Source organism: Alligator sinensis, unplaced genomic scaffold, assembly GCF_000455745.1.
Source record: "Alligator sinensis unplaced genomic scaffold, ASM45574v1 scaffold800_1, whole genome shotgun sequence".
Classification (NCBI taxonomy): Eukaryota; Metazoa; Chordata; order Crocodylia; family Alligatoridae; genus Alligator; species Alligator sinensis.
In genome coordinates this window covers 532,270-554,421 of record NW_005842655.1, presented here as the reverse complement: position 1 = coordinate 554,421, position 22,152 = coordinate 532,270, and the positions used below count along the sequence as shown (strand labels likewise).

Here is a 22,152-nt window from a genome sequence, read left to right as displayed (position 1 = left end):
ACAGCAGGGGGGGGGCAGGGGGCTCGTGGACAGCCCCCCATGCAGCGTGGGGCAGTGGGGGCACAGTGGGGATTGCCCCCCCACCCAGCAGCACCCGCTGAGTTGGGGCTCTTTTTTTTTCCCCCAAGGAGTCAGGAGCTGGGGCCGGCGGGGCAGCCGTTGCTGGGCTGGGACAGCAGGCAGAGGATGGGCCTGGCTGTTTCGGAGATTCGGCCGAATCGATTTGGGACAGTGATTCGAATCACCAAATCGAATCACTGTCCCCTGAACTGGCCAAATCTGACGTGAATACTAGCCGCTGTGCACAGGCCCAGCGAATGGTACTTGCGAGCTGTTTGAAACATTTTGCTGGATTCCCTGCACACGTGGAGCACAGCGAGGTGACAAAAGAAGTCCCCACAGCTCCTGCAGACCTTATGGCCTGTGTTGGTCGTACAGCAGAACATTGCAGTTAAGTCAGTGGTTTCATGAACCAAGTACAGCTCCTCAGCATCCCAGCTAAAGTCCTTAATCTCATCTGAACCTCTCACGGTCCTTGGGAAGTCAGCTGAATTCTGACATTCCTAATTCAGGCCAGGATATGTTGGGTATAAAATACAGGAAGGGATAGTGCCGCTCCGCTTGGTGTTGGTTACACCTCATCTGGAGTATTGGGTACATTTTAAGAAGGATGTGGAGAAGCTAGAGACGGTCTGAAATTGGGTGCTGAGCCATACAGAGTTCAGGGAACTAGGCACAGCTCACTTGGAGAAAAGGTTGAATAAGGAGGGAATGGTCTTCGCCTCTCTGAAGGGTACCATAAAGAAAAGGGAGAACAACTTCCATGCTGCAAAGTGAAGCAATGGCTTTAAATAACAGCAAAGTAGGTTTAGAGTAGGTATCAAGAAAACTGTTTTTTTTTTTACTAGTAAAGTGGTGGAAGAAAAGAGAGAAAATGTGGACTCTTCACTGGAGATTTCAGGAAGAGGTTGGGTGAGCTTTGCTCAGGAAGGATTTGAGTGGCATCCCTGAATTTATGCAGGGGTTGGATCAAATGATCCTATACAACCCTCTGATTCTGTGATCTTTACAGATGCCTTCATTGCCTCCAGTGTGATCCCGCATCTGTCCCATTGAGATTTTACAAGTAATCTTAATCTGGTTTCTCAGGACAAATTGAACAGTTACTGCGTATCTTAGAATATGCCACAGTGTTTTGCAGGAAACGTGCTTCGCCTCTGTAGGGATAGTGTGTGCAAGGACAGAGACTCAGACCCTGGGAAAGTGTGTTGAGGTTTGTGCTTTGTGGGCCGTTTTGGTGTCACACAGGCTTTGGAAGCCCAAAGTACCTAACCTTGGCAGTGCTGTAGGAAGCAAGTTGCCACTGATGACCACGTGCAGGACCTCCGTCTTCGGGAAAGCGGAAGTCAAAGCAGCCTGTCAATGAGGCTGTTTGAGAGAAGAGACTAGAAGGAGGTCAGTCCATCATACGACAGTGCTGTAATGCCAGCCCTCCTGGGATGCTTTGGATGTCACGGTCACTGTGCAACCTGGGTGGAGCAGCTCCGAGTGGGTCAGGACGTGCCTGTGGAGGCATCCTGGAGTTGTGTGTTGGCAGCTGGTGCAGGCGGGCGTCCAGCATTGCTCATCGGTTGTGTTGAGCAGTGCGTGGCATAATGTCTCTGTGTCTATGGGATGGGTGTCAGGAGTGACCAGTGTATTCAAGCTAAGAATGCCATGGGACAAGAGTACTGATCTTGAGGAAAAGCAGCCTTTGCCACTGCCTCCCCTAGCTGTGCATATGCCCTGGGCAAGGGGACGAAGGATATCAAAGCTGCAAGTATCCCCAGCTACATCCCAGGGAAGGTTTTGGCCAGCCAAGGGGCTTGGGAGCGGTAGAATGAGCAGACCTAGATGGTGCGGAGCAGGGGGAGAGGAAGCAGGATGCAAAGACAGCTAATCTGCTTCCTCCTCTGAAGCCCTGCTTCTCCAGACTTTAGGAGGTTTCTTGAGAAGAGCACCCGTTCTGCAGATTACCCTTTTGTCTTGGTAGAAGATTACCTCCTCCACGGAGTCGCACTCGTGTCTGTTTGTTCCTAGATCCTCTGTCGGAGGGGCTGTTGCTTCTGCATTCATTACAGGATCTCTGAAGAAACCCGGGCTCACCCTCGCTTTCCCAACCAGCGATTGTAGTGTCTCATCCCTGGTATCTTTTCTGAGACTCCACTCAGTCCTTGATTTCCATGATTGAAGGGAATGGTGCTTGAGAGGTCAGAGTGGGAGCGTTGGCTCGACAGTTTTGTTCCCTTGACTGTATGGGAGCTGGGCCCACGAGCCCTTGGGGATGCAGAACTGGGTACCATTTTAGACCTCCCCAGATTTGTCCCTTCTGCTGAAGCGGCCGATATGAGATACAAGTTTTTGAAACACCCTTCATTCAGACTGGGCTTGCAGAAATCATTTGGAAAGAAGGTCCAGAGAAGAAAATAGGTGGTACAGGCAGCCCTCGGACTTACGACACAACCGGTTTCTGAAAACCGTGTCTTAAGTTGAAACGTTGTAACTCGGAACCAATTTTCTCATAAGAAACAGTGTTATAAATGGGGGATTGGTTCCTGAACCAAGGCCCGATACCTTATTTTCACCAAAACCCCCCCCCAGAATTTTGTACTCGATAAATTATAGATGAGTACTATAGCTACACTAATGTATTTCTATTGTAAATAGCAATCATATTGATTTGGAAGGACTTCTTTGAAGTGACTTGGCTGGACTTTGTGAAGGGCTCTTGGCTGGAGTCTTCTCAGGAGTCTCGGCTGCAGGTTTTCTGGAGTCTCGTCTGCTTTCTTAAAAGGCAGTGTCCGAGGACGTCCGGACAGATGTTCTCCAGGGAGATGGGCGATGCAGCGAACTTGTTCACTGCTGTGGCGTAGTGTCGGATCAAGCATTGTAAAGTCAAAACTGACGTCAGAAAGTTGAAACGGTGTCAATTTATAAACACTGTAAGTGCAAAATGTTGTAACTTGAAACGTTGTAAGTCGAGGACTGCCTGTATTTGATATCCTCAGCCAGAGCAGTTCCCTTCCCCAGAGATGTGTTCCTGTATCTCTCACCTTTCCGTGCTGTGCTCAGCCTTCCTCAAGGGGGAATTTGATGGAGATACAGTCAAGTCTGCCTCGCTGCTCGGCGCTGTGGCCCCAGCTGTGTGTTTTAGAAAGGAGTGTGTGCCTGAAGGGTCCTGAGCCATCCCCGTCGCCTTTCTACAGCCCCATGCCTTGTGCTGCTGATCTCTCTGGCTCCATTGCTCACGTGGCTGAACATGTGGTTTTTGGCTTCCAGGACCAATATCATGGTCCTATTAAAAGTCAGTTCTGTTATGTCTCAGGTAAAGGAGCACATCTGGTGTGAGCTCCTATTTAAAGCTAGATTTAACCTAACGCTGCAGGGCTATGTGAAGGGTATGGAGGGAGAGCAGAGAGGGTAAGAGCAGCCTTCCAGCCTCCCCTTGCTTTAGCCTTTTGGGAAGCGGGGGGAAGGGAGAAGTTTGCTATTCCAGGAGGTGCATTGGCTGCACCAGTAGCAATGGCTCCCTGCATCCAACACTTTTTCAAACAGAAAGACAGGCTGCAAAGCTGACCCTGACTGGTGTAGGACTGCCTGAAAGGCCACACTGTCCGCACCAGACATTGTGCATCTGCAGCCAGAAATGCAAGAGGCCTCTCCCATGATAACCAGCCTGAGCTGAGTAGCATCCCAGCCCAAAGAGCCAGTGTGCGAGTGACCCCGTGCCAGGCAAGCACGGTGCATCCTGTGCAGCCGATCACCCGGACCGGCTCCAGCACCTGCTGGTTTCTCTCCTGCTCCTGGCCTAGGCCCCAGTCGCTCTTGCTGAGCTGCATGATCAGCTTTCTCGAGCAATAGTCAGGGTGACGCAATGTGAATTCCGGCTGCAGCAACCGGTAGGTCACAGCGCAGCGACACGGGACTGGGCTTGAACTGAAGGTGTCCGGCTTGGGCAGAGTCTCCTGTGTGTCATAAGGTGACATCAAGTTTGGTCCATTTTCTTGTTTCCTCCTGTTCCTTCCAGTCTCTCGGCGCATGTGTGTGCAGCGGCAGAAACCTACTGTGGAAGCCCCACCCTGGGAAAGGCCCCTTCCCAAGGAGGCTCTCGCAAGCCTGGGAGCGCTCCGCAGGTGGCTGTGTTTGCACTGAGCTCCCCTCTGCCCTACAGGAAATGAGTCAACTCCAATCAAAGTCTTCGTGTCAGGGCACTGCGGTCTCCTCTAGCAACACTGTCTCCTCCCCACATCCTGCTCTTCCCTTCTTGGCTCCCTGAAATAGGAAACTCGTAAGTGCTTCCTCTGCAGGGAGCTCCGGCAGGAATTCTGCAGGCCAGGCCCCTCCGCTGCAGCACAGCCAGGCGGGGTGGAAGGAGCTGACGTGCCCCCCCCGCCCACGCTTTTTGTGTTAGCCACTCTGCAGCTCCCCACGCTGCCGTGAGGCCCACAGTACGGAGGGGCTGATGCAACAGGAGGAGGGGGCGTCCAGGTCCTTTGAACGGCACCCCCGTCTCACTCGTTGCAGTGGAAAGGGCTGGCGCGAAGCATTCTTCTTGCTGCTCGCCTGCCGACAGAGGAAACACTTACACATTTCCCATATTCACTGCTTGGCATCTGCGTCTGAGCTGCCTGGCTGGGCCTGCAGTTGCTTTCCAAACTAAAAAAAGAAGCATTGACACTTAAAAGAATTCCACAGAATTTTTTTTTGGTAAAAAAAAAATATATATATATGAGGTTATATATATCTACACTCTTGAGTATCACTCCACAAAGAAAACCTCAACCCGCTACAAAAACCGCATCTGTGCACCCGTACAAAGGCCCGCTGGCCACCTGGATATTGCGGTGCAATATCGGCATCGTGCGCTGCACACACAAACAACGTCCGGTCTCTCAGACCAGGCAACCCTTTTCTTTCATCCCCAGCCCGCTTGCAGGGTCACAGAATTGCACACACTTGGGAGGGGAGCAGGGATCTCTAGAGCTGGACTGTCCATTTAAAGAGTGATTTTTACTGAAAATACCAGAGATGAGAGCAAGCGTTTGAGTGCCCTTTTCCTGGGCTTTCAGCCTGCATGAGTTTTGTAGCATCTCTCTTTTTACAAAGAAGGTTAAAAAAAAAACAACAACTCAGGTTAGAGAATAAGCCTGCATTAGACTCCCCGGAAGCTGTATCCAGGCTTTCCAGGTCTGACAAAAGTCACCTTTAGAGCAGGGGTGTTAAATTCATCCAGCCCTGTGGGCTGATTGAGTGGCATGGGACCAGGCCATGGGCTGATTGAGCCCACAGGTACCCCCCATTCCTAAGCAGACCTGATATGGCAGCTGCTCCAACTGGTGTGGGACCCATGCTGCATGCGGCACGGATGCCAAGGAGGCCGGAACGGGCACTGCATATAGCACTGTCTGGCCACAGCAGCAGCCTTGCTGCACATGGCACCTGGCCTGGCAGCTCCAGGGCAGCACCGCATGCGGCACCTACTCCAGCCAGTCGAGGACCTGCGATGCATGCAGTGTGGGTCCCAGACCAACTAGAGCAGTCTCTGGACTAGGTGTGCTAGGGGAGGGGGAGGAGGAAGGGAAAACCGGAGGGAGTCTGTGGGCCTGATCTGGACCACGGATTGACCCTGTGTCATGGATATGTGCCATGCCCTGTGTGGCTGTGATCAGACCCAGGAGCAGCACTGGGGGAAGGATGGCAGGGCTCTGTCTGGATCCAGCTTGTGGACTGTATGTTTGACAGCCGTGTTTTAGAGAGACTGTCCATATTACATAGGCTCCATTTGAAGGGTGGGTGTTTGCTCCGTGCTTTCAAACATCGTCCTCTAGTATCCCAGGGGAAAGGTTTTGAGTCTGTCTTTCTACCAATGTGAAGAGGAAGGAAGGGGGATCACGGATGCCATGGCTCCGGCTGACTTGTTCTGCATTTGTTTCCTGTTTCCAGTAGATGGCAAGACGCCCCTCATGCCAGCCAGCAGTTTTGCAGATCGTTCGGTTACAGTCTGAATGAGGCCACATCTTGGGATGTTTAGTTTCCCTATTCCCTGGCCGTTGAAAATTTAGATAATCCTAACCAGGAAAGTCTTCCCAAGGTACAGCTGCGGCACGTCAAGCCATTCATGTGGGCTATAAGAAACTGTCCCTCTTCTTACCTTGGGTCTATCTTCCTCCCCATTTACACAGTGGATTTGGTAGGGATTTCAGTTCACACAGACACAATTCAGCAGGTTTAGGTGGGATTCAGGACCTCCTGATTTGCCCTACACTGTATGCAAAGGCATTGAGTGCTCAGAGCAGTAGTGTAACTAAATGGGGGGAGTGGAAAAATGCCAGCCAGGAGGCAGTGCTGCTCTGTGCACTGCTGCTGCCCTGGGCACAGAACTGCCCTGTTACGCTTCTGGCTTAGAGGGCAGAGTTTATCACCGCAAACTATATCGGTGTTGTCAAAGGATATTTGCTGGCCAGAGACGTATTCGATGCTTTGCAATGCGTTGCCCAGGATAGGGCTTTCATTCTATGTAGGATTTACCCCCCAAGACAGCAGAGAGATGCCTACCTACACAGGCATTCATAGACCTATCTACATAGGGCTTCATCCTGCCTTTGAGGGTAACCCCTCCTTGTCAGTCCCTGATCCACAACAGGATGCTTTGCAAAGCATTGCCATCTCTAGCACCTTGTCTTTCTTCAAGGGCCAGGCATGCTAGTCATGCATTGCATTTTCATAATGACTTGTAGGATTCCTGATAAATTGAAGAAATGTCTGCCCTGAATTTTGAATGGTGGTTTAAGAAGGATGATTCCAAGAACCCCAAACCGAGTGGGGAGCAGCACATGGATAACCAATAGGAACTGGGGTGCATCACGCTATCATCCTCTATGGAGCTCAAGTCCCTGGCTTAGGGCCATATATTTTTATGCCTCATTTACTTGGGATCCAGGATACCAAGTGCTCCTCTGCAGATAGATATCTAAGAGGTAGTAGTAGTACCTGTGCTTTATAATAGGCTGGTGGTTAGAGTGTTCACCCAGGATTTGGGAGACCTAAGTTCTAGGCTTTCCTCAGTCTGAGAAGATCCAGGCTGTATCTCCTGCTTCTCAGAAGGATGTCCAAACCACTGAACTGTAGCATAATTTGGCGTGGGGGATGTGTCATCGGCTGACCTCTGAAACAGCCAGGCCATTAGACAGTCGAAAGTGCAAAAGTCATGGGGCCAGAAAACAGGCAGGAAGGACCCTGCTTCTTTCCTGAAGCCTGGTGATTAGGGCACCAGGGGAAAAAGGAAGATCTGCATTTTGGTGCCAGCTTCCACAACTCTATGTGCAATTAGGCAGTCTCAGAAGAGTGCCATAACTACTAGGCTACAGAGGCTGCCCTGTGGGTCAGCATCTTCTACAGGAGGGTGCCCCTTCAGACTGCCCTGTTGCCTGCGGTCAGGGCATGCGCCTGTGCAGTGGAGATGTGGGTTTGAATCCCCTATAGCTGAAGAGAGCTTGGAACCCAACTTCCATTTTCTCTGAGAGCTCTTACCGCTGGACTGTTGATCACACAAAGAGCAAGCACTTCCACTGCTCTTGTATAAGAGCAGCCATGGCTACGCCTTTGTACAAAACTCAGTGCTGCCAGAGTGCCTTTGCCATGCTCACAGCTGGCCTCGCAGGTCAGTGTTTAGGTGCCACATTATCTAGATCACAATAGACTTAGGCGAGAGTGAGTCGCTTGGCTTCTCCACCCATACAGACACCTAAGTTTAGACACCTAGGGAACACCACCTTGTGACGTGCTTGCTGCAACAAAAATTGTAGTGGCACTTTTTGCTGCGGTGCACGCCCCTGCATGTACAGTTTGGTGTGGGGCACAATGTCCCTCTTCAAAGAAACTGCTGGTTCTCCTTTCCTCCCAACTCCCGCCATGCTGGAGAAGCCAGGGGACAACTAAAGCAGTGGAGATGCTCTGGCCAGCAGCCAGAGCATCTCTTGGGAGGACCCAGCCTTTGTCTGCCAGTGCACGTGAGAGGACTGTGCACCTCACCGCTTTTTTCTGCACCAGTTTTTTTTGCTACCAGGATTTTCCAGTAGCAAATTTTGCCCCCGTGCTGCAAATATGCAGCATGGGGCACGTTTTAACATGCCAGGTGTGCACTTTATGGCACTGGAAAGGGGTTTGTGGCACCACAAACCGCACATGCCTGCACATCTGGATCCAGCCCTAGGGTGTGTCCAGACAAGCATGGTCGTGTGGTATGTGGCGCTGCAAACACATTTGCAATGCCACATACCACACAGTCTGCTGTTTTCCGTGCTGCAAGGGCACACTGCCCAAGGATGTACTGTGCCAGATTTTTTTCCCTGCATGTTTTTTTGACCCCTGGATATCCAGGAGTCAAAACAAACCATGGGGGGGAAAAAAATAGTTGCAACCCATGCTCAGCCAGTGCACGCTGCTGAAAAGTGGAGCTGGGCCACCTGGAGCCACACTGCGGCTGCCGGCCAGGCTTTGTGCAGCAGAAATGCTGCAGTGGCAGCCCTGGGAGGCCCCCAGGTAAGTTTGCTGGGGCCAGGGTCAAGTAGCGGCGTCACAACATGCACTGCTGCTACTTGTCCCCGGGGAACCAAATGTCCGCGCACATCTGGACGTGCCCCTAGGGTCCAGATTCTGTTCACCTATTAGGCATCCAAGCGGACTTAGGTGCTTAAGTATGATGCCATTCCACCCTGCTCAGCAGTAAATACAGTAGGTGGATGGTTCCTCCTCCCCATTGCTGTTTCTTTATGACTCAGTCTTAAGAGACAGATTATGGTTTTTAACAAAAGTAGCCACATTAATGGATTTTCAGGGATTTGAACAGGGTGGATTAAAATTGCATTTAGATGCTTAAATCCACTGAGATTCCTAATAAGTGGAGTAGTCTGGTCTCTAGGGCCCCTGGCAACATTACACTTTAAGATGTGATTAACCAGTTAATCATGTCTTAAGTAGTAACCAGCCACATGTTCATGCAGTTAACGGCACAAAAACACAAGGAATAAGCCACAAAGTTATTACTCAAAATATGTATAATTGTGTGGCTGGTTCCCATTGTGCCTTCAATTGAACGTGTGCCTGGTGCGCCCCTGGGGCTGGGAGTCCCCATCAGTTGGCTGGCTCTCCCAGCTATGAGCTCCCAGCTGGGACGCCCTTCAAGGCTGTGGGACGCCCTCCTGCGGCCTGGGAGCACCTGTTAGTGGAGCGGTGCTCCCAGCTGTGGGTGCACAGGGCACCTGGCTTGCTATTTACTGGTCCCAGAAAAAAAACAGGAGGGGGAAAAAACGCCCCTGCTTTAGCCCATAGATGAGTGGGTAGGGCACTCCTCCAGTCCTTTTGAATCGGAGCCACTACGACTTGTGGTTAATAGTCATTCGATAAAATGGCTGGAGAATAGTAGGAGTTTCTGCTCAGCTGGGAAGGAAGGGTTTAGGCTAGAACCTGCTCCTTTCTGGAGCAGCAGCCATTTCACTGAGCCACAAAGCCTCTGGCTTGTTCTTTTCCTCTGGGCTGTACCCAAGCTGGCTTCACTTCTCTTGGCTACCTAGGGGCCACCTTCAACATGAGTGCCAGAGAAGGCACTGGGTAATGCCTAACCTCTCCCCTGATGGTAAGTGTCCTGTTCTATGAAGTCGGAGATGCAAGTTCAGATTCTCCATGGGCAAGAGAGGCTTATAACGCAGGTCTCCTGCCTCCTGCACATGTGCTCAAGCTACTCAGGTACTGGGGATAAACATGGAAGGGTCCTTCTCTAATTATCCTTTTGTCATGGAGTTTTGTCTGGCCAGGATTAGGGACCTGTGCATGTTGTACATGGGGGCACGTGTAGCTGCTCGGCCCATGCCTGGCCTGCTGTGTACGCTCCAAATACACATGTACACTTACCTGTCTGTCCTGCACAGGTAATAGAAGGTAACAGCATCACAAATTGTGTGTAAGTGCCAAAAGGCCTCTTGCACAGCTGGAAAAAATGTTGTTTAAGTGCTCAAATGATAATTGAATTCTGCCCCTACAGTCACTTAAGTTCTGCTTTAGAGACCCGAATTGCCTCTCAGGATCTTACTTCTGCGTCTAGTTTATGAATGCTGGCTCTATACCAGTAACTCTCAGCCAGGGTGCTTTTAAGGGTGCCATGTAATATTAGTACTGCTAAGTGTGCAAACACCAACACGTGAGTCACAAGATAAGTCCTGCAATTTGAGATAGGAATCCATGGTGTCAGAAACACTCGGACCTGGTGTGCCCACAGAAGAATTGCTCTGTTATTTTTCCAGTCAAGAAATGAATGAAAGCTAAGAGTTACCATCTGTTGAGGGGTGCCTTGAGTCTAAAAAAGGTTGGGAGCCACTGCTCTATAGCTTACAAGAGTCTTGCTACGATTGGTATATTCCTTTGAAGCAGAATGTCTTCTAATGGGTAGTTTTGTGTAGGAATCTGCATCTTGCACATATGTTGCATTGACCACTCACACACAGGGACTTGCACATGGATAGGCCTGCCTACATGTGTCCATGCACATGCACATACATCCATACATTCCTTCAAACAGTCTTGGAGGGTCATTCAGTGGATACAAATGCATTCCCTGCCGCACTCAGCCTAGGGGGGTCTTCCTATTTTTCTCCCATCAGCGGTAGGCTAGCACTGGGGACAGTATACGAACTAAATCAATTAGATTAAATTGATTGTTGATCTTTTCTAACATCCTTAACAACACTGATTGGCAATATGTTTAATTCAAGGAAGGATTATGCAAAAAACAGCCCCCAAAATCTTGGCAGCCCTTGTACTCACTTTATGATTTCTTTTTTCAGGCTCAGATCGCCTCCATCAAAGGAGCGGTAGGAAAGTGAAGTTCTAAGATCGCTCCCTTGATCCCGACTGGAAGAAACGGAATCCAGTAAGAGCAAAGAGTAAAGATGGCTGAATTTACAGGCTACAAGGAAACTTCTAATCGCCATCTACGCTTCAAGTTGCAGAGTCTTGGCCGTCGTCTTGATGAACTAGAGGAAGCAACAAAAAATCTCCAGAAAGCTGAGGATGAGATTCTGGATCTCCAGGACAAAGTTATCCAGGTAGAAGGCAGCAATTCTAGCATGCTGGCTGATGTTGAAGCACTGAGAAAAAGAGTGCTGAAAATTGAAGGGAAGGATGAAGAAATCAAGAAAGCGGAAGAGCTCTGTCGGCTGATGAAAGCAAAACTAGAAGAGGAGGAAAGTCTCACCCGTGAGCTTAAGTCAGAAATCGAACGACTTCAGAAGCGAATGGCAGAGCTGGAAAAGCTAGAGGAAGCTTTTGGCAGGAGTAAGAATGACTGTACTCAGCTGTGCTTGAGTCTCAATGAAGAGAAGAATTTGACCAAAAAAATCTCTACAGAACTGGAAATGTTTAGGGTGAAAGTAAAAGAACTTGAAACCTCTGAAGACAGGTTAGATAAAATGGAACAGAGTTTAGTAAGTGAGTTAGAAAAACTGAAATCTTTAGCTCTGAGCTTTGTTAATGAAAGAAAACACTTTAATGAAAGAGAAAAGCAGAATGAGAAAATCATTCAAGAACTAACGCAAAAGCTTGAACAAAATAACAAGCTAAACAGAGCTGATCAAACTAGAAATGCATCAAATTTGCTAGAAAGGTCATCACACAGTCTTCTGGATAGAAATGACCTGAGAATTGAAGATGACTTGACTTCTTCGTTGGCTTCCAAAGAAGCCAGAAGAAAGGGAAGCTTAGATTACCGAAAGCATGTTGAAAATGAAACCCGGAATAAATCAGAAAATCAAAAGAATAAAAATCAAGAAGACAATAAAGTGAAGGACCTGAACCAAGAAATTGAGAAATTAAAAACTCAAATTAAACATTTTGAATCTTTAGAAGAGGAACTAAAAAAAATGAAAGCCAAAAATAATGATCTTCAAGACAGTTATCTGAGCGAACAGAATAAAAACAAGCTCTTAATAGATCAATTAGAAGAAATTAAAATGCAAATCAAAAAACAGAAAGACCTGGAGAATGGAGAGGTGGAAAATGAAGATACGAGCTTCCCTGGCAGAGTCCGACACGACAAATCTAAATGCAGAGGTATCACAGCCGAGCTATCGGTTGCAAAACACAAGTCACGGGAGCTTTCGCCGCAGCATAGACGTGAAAGGACACGGAACAGGGACTTCTCCTTTAATAATAACAATTATCTGCAAAGCAGCAAGCAAGTTTCCAGTCCCAGTTTAACCAGCACGAGAGCAACAAAGGCATCTAGTAAACCTGCTCTGTTGGACACTGCGGTTGCCGAAACAAAAAGAGTGGATCCACAAGACAGATCAACAATTTCTACATACTTCTCCGTGCAGAAAGATGTTCCACAGAGCGAAGGGAAGAAATCAAGAGAGCAGCCCTCTGTCCTGAGTCGATACCCCCCTGCTGCGCACGAGCAGAAAGCTTGGAGGATGTCTTCAAAACCTGGGAATGAAAGTGGGCTGAAGACTAAGGTTGAAAAGCTGTCTCAAACAGGTAGTGATATTTGCCACAGTACTTCTGATGTGCTTAATGAAAAACCCAACAAAGGAGAAACATCTGTGTTTTTGGCAGAAAAAATTAAAATAACTCAATTGGAGACATCTGATCACTGTGTGGAGGCGGTCTTTACCAAAAGTACCCATGCAGCACCCAATGGAACAGGCTTTTCACGGAGATGCCATCTTTCTCCACAAGTGCCAGCAGATGAACCCAGTAGCTCGAAAGCAGAAGCAGCAGTGCCCTCTGCTCTGTCTCACAGGCAGCCCTTGGAAGGGAAGTCTAAAAGGACAATCAACTCCCAGGATAAAGAATTTGCAGACGCTTTACTTGAAAATGCAAAGCCTTCAGTTCTCATGAGGCACTCGCACAACTCAAAAAGCCAGGAAGACATTATACAGAATCTCACAGCTCTGGACAAAGAAGAACCGAACCAGAGCGCAGCCTCGATAAGCGATCTCACAAACATTGGTCTGAAATCAGACGCCTTGAGATCCAAAGCCGTTAAACCAACAAGCGATGAGAAACTTTATCCAAATGAGGAGATAGGCAAAAGTATGAAAGCTAGCAGCCAGTCGGAACTAGAGCCAAGAAAAAGACCTAATTCCAGAGACTTTCCAAGCTCCAGAGGAGTATTTAGATCGTCTATCTTTGAAAATGATAACAGTACTGGAAATGAAGAAGAATCCACCAAACCCATCAAAATACCTTCAGATGCCACCAGCCTCGGATTGAAATCCAGAAGGTCATTCAGCCCTAGAGAAGCCCTGAGATCCAAAGCTGTTATTAAGCCTGTAATCATTGAAAAGGACATGAAAGAAGTAATGGGAGGCACTGGGTCTGAAACAGTCTCTGAAAAACAGAAACCTGTCTTTAAAACCGTGACAAATAAAATGACAAGTAGCATCACCATCTTCCCCTCTGAGCCGGCCGCTCCAAAAGCCACCACAAATGAGGCAACAAAGGAAAGACATACTTCTACTAGCAATATCAGGGTTGCTCCAAGCGAGCTGCCATCAGCAACAAATAACATCAGCACACCTTTCGAGATCTCACTCAGCAAGAGCGACATTGCTTTGAAATTATGTGAGGCGGACAGAACGGCGGACTCGGCTCTGAGAAACAAAGCTGAAACACTCGTTTCGAGAAGCAGCATTATGATAAGATCTTCTGAATCCATTGAGAAGAACAACAGCGAGCCACCAGCGGAGACAATCAGCTGGAAGAGTCACAGGTCATTAGAAACTCTCTCACCAGAGTCGAAGCACGTCACTGTGAGAAGTGCCTGGAGGACGAGGCAGGGCATCCATTCTTTTGAGGACTCTCCATCCAAAGTGGAAAAAAGAATAACTTCCACTATTACAAATACGATCAAGTCATCGTCAGACGTCTCTCAGACGGAAGGGACCAACGAAAGGATAAATTCATTTGAGCAGAACTCGAGAAGGTCCAGCGCCACTACTAATTCTTGGAGCACTCCGGAGTTAGGCTCTAGAAGGACCAAAAGTAGCTTAAGTGCATCCGAGCTGCTCACGCACAGGAGCTACATCACGGATCCCATGACAGCGTGGAGTCCTACTGCATTACCGGTAAGTGCTTGTTTCCTCTCTTCCCTGCCTGCAACCATCCTCTGTTTTCTGTCACCTGCTTAACACGTTCCCAAAGTGTCCACTAACTCACTCTAGGGTGCTTGATGTGAACCGTTTTATGGTTTTGATGTTCAGATATGCTCTAAGTCCATGGCTCTCATTGATTTTTTAGATGAGTATCTAAAATTTGACACCCACAATTGACAAATTCAACGGAGACTTGGAAAGCTTGCATGTATTCCACCTTGATGTGCCTAAATGGCATTTACACAGACGTGCAACTAAAATTTTTGGTGGACATATGTAATTTTGGTTCCATGGACTACAGTCTGCACTTCCCCACTGAGCCTGCTCAGTAGGCTGCAGTTTGGCTGCATAGGTTTCAGGGTGGAATAAATCACCGAGGAACCAGCAGAACTTTGGTATAAGTCCAGGCAGTGTTGGAGTGATGTAGCTGTGATAGTCCAGGATTTATGTGAAAGGCAAGGAATGTTTTGGGTGATATCTTTTTATTGGACCTCCTGCATGGTTGGGATCAGGGTAGACAAGCTTTAGATTATGAGGCATTCTTCATCAGGGGAAGTCCTGAAATTTTCATTGCAGAAAAACCCACAACCAGTGGATGTTTAGAGAAGGCAGCCCTCCTACCTTGTAGCTTAGTGGCTAGGCCACTTGCCCAGGAACCTAGAGACCCAGGGTTTAGGCTCTCTCATCCAGAGGGGTTTTGCTTCATCTTCTACTTACCAGCACACAGTGCTCTAACCAGACTGCCCAGTGCACTCTCCAGCCTTTCTCTTGAACTTGGCCCACTGGGCAACCAGGAGGGGAGGTACAGGGGCTAGGAAGAGATAAGGGGGTGTTCAAGTGAGAGTTGCTCGGTGCTTCCCTTGAAGGGAAAAAGCCTCCAGCCCCTTCCCCAAAAGGGGTAGGAACAGACCCACTGCTTTTTATTGATTTAGCCAATTAATAGTAAATGCAAGTAAATGCAAGTACATTGAAGCTGCCCCACAATGTAATAGTGGGGCAGCTTCAGGAGGAAGGCTGGAGAGCAGGCTCAGCAGTGGCTCCGCCTTAGCCTGGGGGCTAGAGCACTTTGCTAGGAAGTACAAAGGTACCAGTTCAGATTCTCCGAGTCAAGCATCTGAGTTACCTGTTTACAAGGGAAATGGCATAGCTACTTGGTTATTGGGTTAAAAAGTGGGAGTGCCTTTTGCTACCACATTGCTTCCAGCAGATAAGCACGTAGGCCAATCCTGTTGCATCACAGGTGGAAACACAATCCAACACTCTGCGTACGTGCCAGATAATTGCAGTTGTGCAGCTATGTAAGACTCACTTAGACATGTCAAGGAGAAATAGGATTTGTCCTGTAGTAATTTAGACCTCTAAATGCTGTTTACATGCTTCTTGGATGTGTATTAGGATTTGGCTCTAAAAGCACACCGACTACTTTCCTAGCCATGTCTCTTCGGTGCTTTGAAAGATGGTATTTGGCTGTTGTGGGAGGAGAGCTCTCCCAAACCAGCACTCATGCGAGGGAAAACCCTGCAGCATTTTCTCTGTTCAAATGTGCTGCTCACTAAGAAAGCTTGAGAAATCTGACATAGTTAAAAACATTATTCATTTTCTAGGGAGTGTCCCTGCCTACCATGCTAAATAATTACCGTATTTAATTGCTGCTCTACTCACTGCAGCTGCTCATTACATAGGATCTAAACTGAACAAACAGCAGGGAAAGCCCATATTAATTTCCACCCACACTTTCAATCACGTGCAGGTGCCCAAAGTAGCACAGCAGAGCTCAAACCCTGCTGGCTGGTTGTGAGAAGGAAGGGTTCTTCTCCTGGTAATCGCCGGCATCCATATTCTCACTTGTGGGTATGTCTCGCCTTGTGCTTGGATCAGACACTTTTTTGCCTTAGCCATCTGAAGAGTGCAACTTAGCTTCACCTCTCCTTATGCCCTCGTGGCAAGGGGGTAAAAAGTGGTGTACACAGCCTACTTCTCCGTTAATCCTTGCTGCCTGGCTAGAGGCAGAGCCATTTTGCATACGGGCTGGAGTCTTAGGAAGCGTTCAGTCCCATACTTTTGCTACTGTCCCAGCAACAGCCTGTGTGTCTGTCACCAGTGTAGGTCGTCTCCCACCCAGGGAACCCCTAGAAAGTGGCAGAGGTGCCACAAAGGCTCTCCACTGCCTCTCACTCCTCCTCTTACAGCTTTTCTGCCCTGAAACGGGAAATTCGATGGTGGGTTCAGAAGGTGAAAGCTTCGTGCCACCTTCCTGCTCTTCCAAAACCAACATTGGCCCGTTTGTACCTGGCATGGGCTCGTATCACCTTAGACTAACGGGGCCTGGATGTGGCCCCCAGTAGTTCCTCCATTCAGTTTGAATTGCTATTTTCTCACAACCTCCCTTCCCCAGCCCCTTTCAAGGACTTCTCGTCAGAGTCTGCTGTGGGAAGAGGTCCAATCCCTGCTGATGGTAGGGGCCGCGGGACTAATCCCCCTTTATTAGGGCTCTAGTTATTTCCCAGTTCTAAAGAGAAAGGGAGATTGGAGACCGGTCTTTGAACTAAGAAAGCTCAACACATCTTCACACTCCAGCTGGTTTCCCGAGTGACCATTATTCCCTCACTGAGTCAGGAAGACTGATTTGCTTATCTTGACTTCTGGCAGCGCAGGGGAAGGAATCTCTGATTTATAATGGACCAAGACCTCCACCAGCATGGGGATCTGCCATTTAGTTTGCCCACAACTACAAGTCTTCGCTAAGGTGCCTTACGAGTGGCAGATTCCTGTTTACACCTACCTGGTTACTAAAGGCATTTTGGCCAATTAGAAAAAAATCCACACTATGACGAGCCTTTTCCAGTCTCTGGAACTGCTCATTGACTATCAAGAGTTAAACCTGGCTCTTGCTCAGACCATCAGGTTCATTGTAGCCTACTTGAACTCGGTGTCAGCCAGAGCTTACCTTTCACAGCACTGCTCTCATGGCCTAATTGAGTTTATCTTGCTGATCATGCAACACTGGACTACAACAGACGAAAGCAAGAGTTTGCCTATCTTTGGTCAGGCCTATGGCCTCCTGCTCATTCATGATGCCACATGCCAGGCTTCATCTCAGAAGACTTCAGGCCCAGCTGCACAGTCTCTTGCTCTCCAGTGAAAGGCTCACTCAGGGAGCCTTCAAATTCAGTACCTCTGGTCTCTGGACAAAATGAGACTGAATATTAACATGCTAAAACTGAGGGCAGTGCAGAGAGCCTGTAAAGCTTTCTTCCATTGCATCAAGAGCTCTCATCCAGATTATGATAGACAATACACCACATTGTTTTTACATCAACAGCCAGGGTGGTGCCCCACCTACACAGAGAAACTATTTTATTGTTGGTGGGTAAGTCATCAAGTTCATCTGTCTGCCATGTGCCTGTCAGGTCTTCAAAACACTGTAGCAGATTGCCCAAGCAGAATCATCTCCCTACATCATGAGCAGGAGTTCAAGAACTTGGTACTCGGGGATAAATTTGCAAAATGGGGCCCTCTGTCCAAAGACGTTTTAGTAATCAAGACCAACAAGAAGCTCCTATTGGTTTGCTCTGGGATGGAGGTTTCAGCCCCAGCTCTCTCTGAGATTCATTTATGAAGAATAGCTGAAGAACCTCCTGTAAGTATTTCCTCCCGCACCTCCCACACCATGAGCCTTCATAAGGTGATACCAGTAACCCCACATGGATGAGTCAGGTTAGATAATGTTGTTGGTGAGGGATCCTATGAGGCTGCCTTTGGTTCAAGACCTGCTAACACAGAGCAGAGGAGGATCTTCCACCTCGCAGCCCAAGTGCTGGATGGCTTTCTTGGGTACAGTGAGGGTGTTCAACCCAGGTCAGAGAGCTTTTCATCCACAACAGAAAGGACTCTACCCAGATTTATTTACTTAGTGAGATGACCTAGGTTTTTGTCCTAGTGTAAGATGAGGAATATCAACCCACCCAAATCTACTGTACCAAAGATAGTAGAGTATCTCTTGGTCTGAAAGCACAGGGATCTCCTCAGTTTAATTAAGGTCCATCTGGCAGCTGTCCCAAGCTTTCCAACCTTCAGTCAGTAGTTGGCAATTTTTTCTCCCTTCAAGGCACGTCCAGAGTTTTTCTTCAAGTAGGGACTCTGTCCCGGAGCACAACCTTACGCTGGTCCGCTCACTTGAGACTATGGTAACATGCTCCCTTCTGCATCTTTCCTTGAAAGTAGGGTTCCTAATTGCAATTACATTGGTAAGGAAAATGAGATCCAAACCCTCAATCAGACCCTCCTAATACCACTTTTTTTTCTTCTGATGGTATCCCTGGGGATTCACCCAAACTCCCTGCACAAAATTGTTAATGACTTTCCTTTGGGATTTTAGATCTGTTTTCCAGTGTTCTTTTCAAAGCCTCATTCCTCAGGGGCAGAGACTTTCCATGCACTAGAAATGAAGACAGCCTTAGCCTTTACTTTTAAGCCATTTATAACATCTCCAGACCTCTTTGTCTTGATAGCCAAGACATTGGCCATCAGTTGCCTAATTGGATCTTGAACTGCATAAGACTTTGAGACCACTCAGGTGGATCTGCCATCCATGATATAGGTGGATTCCACCAGAGCTGAGCTAGCATCCCTGCATGATGTTCCCAGAGGTGATGCCTGCAGGGCAGGCACTTGGAGCTCCATCCATACCTGCACAAAGCATGAATACTATCACAGAAACCTCAAGAGCTGATGCCACAATTGGCAGAATGGTCCGACAGTCCGTGTTTGCCTCATGAGACTCCAACACCTGCTTCCGTGTATATTGGCAGCTCTTTGGAGTCACTAGGAAGTGACCAGGAAGTATGTGCAGATGTGCCTATGCTTTTTGCTGGCAACCTTTTAACAGCTTGTGCTTTCCAAGGGCGTTACTTACCCTGCCGGCACCCTGTTGTAGTGTAGCCATGCAGATCTTTCTGAAGTTGCACATACAGGAATGTAGTCTGGCAGCTTCTGTATGGCAATGGCTGTCTGCTGGGAAAGGCTCATAATGCAGACAAGTTCTTAGGAGGCATCTAGTGAGCCAAATATGTTTGGGAGCCTGGCTCTGAGTCAGGACGGTTACAGCACTGAATTCTCCCTCTCAGCTGTTACTTAAGAAGTATAAATGTTTTAACTCAAAAGTGGGGACACGTAAGGTTGTCCTGGAAAGGGAAAGACAAAGTGAAACTACGAGCAGCAAGGGCTCAGAGAGGAGAGATGCGGAGACAGACAAATAAAGGATACCTGAGAAGGTGGAATAAAAGATTTATTTGTTTCAATTTGGAACCACACGTAATACGTGGATGCCAGAGCATAGCCCAGTGAAGCTCTTCCCTGCATTACATACTTGAGTAATCTGTATATTGCATGTGTCCCCTTAATAGCGGGATGCCGACTGTTCAGGCATAGGAAACTAATCCATACAGCCAATGTCAAGATCATGATTTGCCAGCAGATCAAGGGAAGTGATTGTTCCCTTCTGTTCAGCACTGGTGAGGCCACATCTGGGGTATTGTGTTCGGTTTTGGGCCCCCACGACAGATGTGGACAAATTGGAGAGAGTCCAGTGGAGGGGCGCGGGTTTGGGGGCTGGGGGACATGACTGATGAGGAGAGACTGGGGGAACTGGGCTGATTTAGTCTACAGAAGAGAAGACTCAGAGAGGATTTAATAGCAGCCTTCAGCTACCTGACAAGTGGTTACAAGGTGGATGGAGCTGGACTGTCCTCGGTGGAAACAGATGGCAGAACAAGGAGCAATGGGCTCAAGTTGCAGCAAGGGAAGTTTTGGTTAGATATTAGAAAAAACTTTCTCACTAGGAGGGTGGTGAAGCACTGGTACGGGTTACCCAGAGAGGTGGTGGAGTCTCCATCCTTGGAGGTTTTTAATAGGGCTGTGCACACCATCGTTTTGACATCCATTTCGCAGGGACGGTATTTCGTTTCGTCGTTTCGTTTCATTTCGAAGCACTGTTCCGTGGGAAGTTTTGGTTAGATATTAGAAAAAACTTTCTCACTAGGAGGGTGGTGAAGCACTGGTACGGGTTACCCAGAGAGGTGGTGGAGTCTCCATCCTTGGAGGTTTTTAATAGGGCTGTGCACACCATCGTTTTGACATCCATTTCGCAGGGACGGTATTTCGTTTCGTCGTTTCGTTTCATTTCGAAGCACTGTTCCGTGTTGTTTCGTCAAAACTGTTTCACTGTTTCGATGTGTTTTGACGTTTCGCCTATAGGCTATAATGAGGGAATCGTGAAAATGCCTAAAACTTTGTCATTTCTTGCCTGATTCAGATGCAAATTGCAGGGTTGGTAGCCTCTTCTGAGGGCATGGAGCCTGCCAAGTTTCAAGGAGATAGGTGCAGAGGTTTCTAGGAAACTGCACCTCAAACTCTTCAAAGCAAAACTCGTGATACTTGCTGGTAGTGGCAGCCTCCTGTCATCCTGCCTGCAGATCCGGGGGCCCACAGCCCCAGGAGGGCTGTGGGGCTGTGCCAGACTCCTCCTGGGGGTGTGGGCCCCTAGATTTGTGCTGGATGACAGGAGGATGCTGCTGCTGCTTGGGACCGGCGCTGGCGAAGACTGATGCTGCCGCTGGCCCCAGGTAGCAGCGGCAGCCTCCTGTTGTCCAGCATGCAGATAAGGGGGCCTGTATCCCCAGGAGGAGTCTGGCAGCACGGGGAGGGCAGGTTGAGCTGTGTGGGGCTGGCGGATCCGGTCGGAGCACAGCCCTGGCCCTCCCCTGCCTCCTACCACTGGGCTGCTTTGAAACTTGAAACGTTTCGAAACATTTTCAGTGCCCTCATTTCATTTCAAAGCCGTTTTGAAGCTTTTTGTTTCATTTCAGTTTCACTGTTTCGAGCTCGAAATGCGTTGAAACAGCTTCGAAACGAAACACTCGGCGAAATTTCGCACACTCCTAGTTTGGAAGGCCCAGCAAAACAAAGCCTTGTCTGGGATGATCTAGCTGGGGCTGGTCCTGCTTTGAGCAGGGGGTTGGACTAGATGACCCCCTGAGGTCCCTTCCAACCCTCATTTTCTCTGATTCTTTTTAGGCCCCAGAAAATCATGATTGGTTTGTGTGAGAGACTTTCCAACCCTCTTGGTTGCACGGAAACTTTTTTTTTTAATGAGAGCTGAGAGTCTCATGCAGTAATAAAACTACTGGAGCAGGGTCTTTGAGAAAAATTGCAAATGATGCCAGACTTGCAATGTAATTACAGGAATTGGCGATATTGGAAATTATACGTTTGAGACATCTCAACAAATTACCTAAAATAGCTAACGTTTGCAGGTTTTTTTTGGCTTGAAGATCTATATATGGCAGGGGTGGGCAAAATGCGGCCCGGGGGCCTGATGCAGTCCGCCAGGCCATTCTGTCCGGCCCGCGGGGCCCCTAAAAATTTTAGAAAATTAATATTAATCTGCCCTGGGCTGCATGTCATGCGGCCTTCGATGGCTTGCTGAAACCAAGTAAGCGGCCCTCTGCCCAAAATAATTGCCCGCCCCTGGTAGATGGGGAGCCTGCCATGGTTGGCCTAGAACTCTGCTTCTCACTGGTAGGTAGCACCCATCTTTAACCTCAGCAGAACACGAGATGTTGGCCCTTTAGGTAGGCCAGTGGTTCAGGGCAACACCATTACCAAACCTATGAGCTCAGAATTAACGAGCTAGCCTTACACCCAGAATCATGAAATTGGCTTAAAAATTGTACTTTTGAAAAACAGCATCTGTGTTGTATTTCCTGGTTTTTGAACTTAACACGGACCTGTGCATTTCATGATTCAACACACAAACCAGTCGTTCCCCAACCCCTTCTGCTGGCTAACGGAGGGAATACATTTCCCCAGTCCTTCTTCTGTTTCCCCTTATCCCAGCCCCTGGTCCGTGCTGCACCACACAATGTGCGTACAGCTCCCACCACCAGGAAGGGGTGGGAAGATGGTA

General features: G+C 48.4%; 1 protein-coding gene across 4 annotated transcripts in view; it reads left to right on the top strand.

The window, feature by feature from the left end:
- Positions 1 to 22,152, top strand: part of LUZP1 (leucine zipper protein 1) — a 78,368-nt gene that overhangs the window by 36,872 nt on the left and 19,344 nt on the right. For 3 of the 4 annotated variants that reach the window (XM_025215597.1, XM_025215595.1, XM_014524740.2), the window contains exon 2: positions 10,878 to 14,159. In XM_025215597.1, the coding sequence (XP_025071382.1) occupies positions 10,983 to 14,159 (3,177 nt within the window). In that variant the 5' untranslated portion in view covers positions 10,878 to 10,982. Of the gene's footprint in view, positions 1 to 5,992; positions 6,131 to 10,877; positions 14,160 to 22,152 lie in introns of those variants that run through there. The other variant, XM_025215596.1, reaches the window with a different exon arrangement.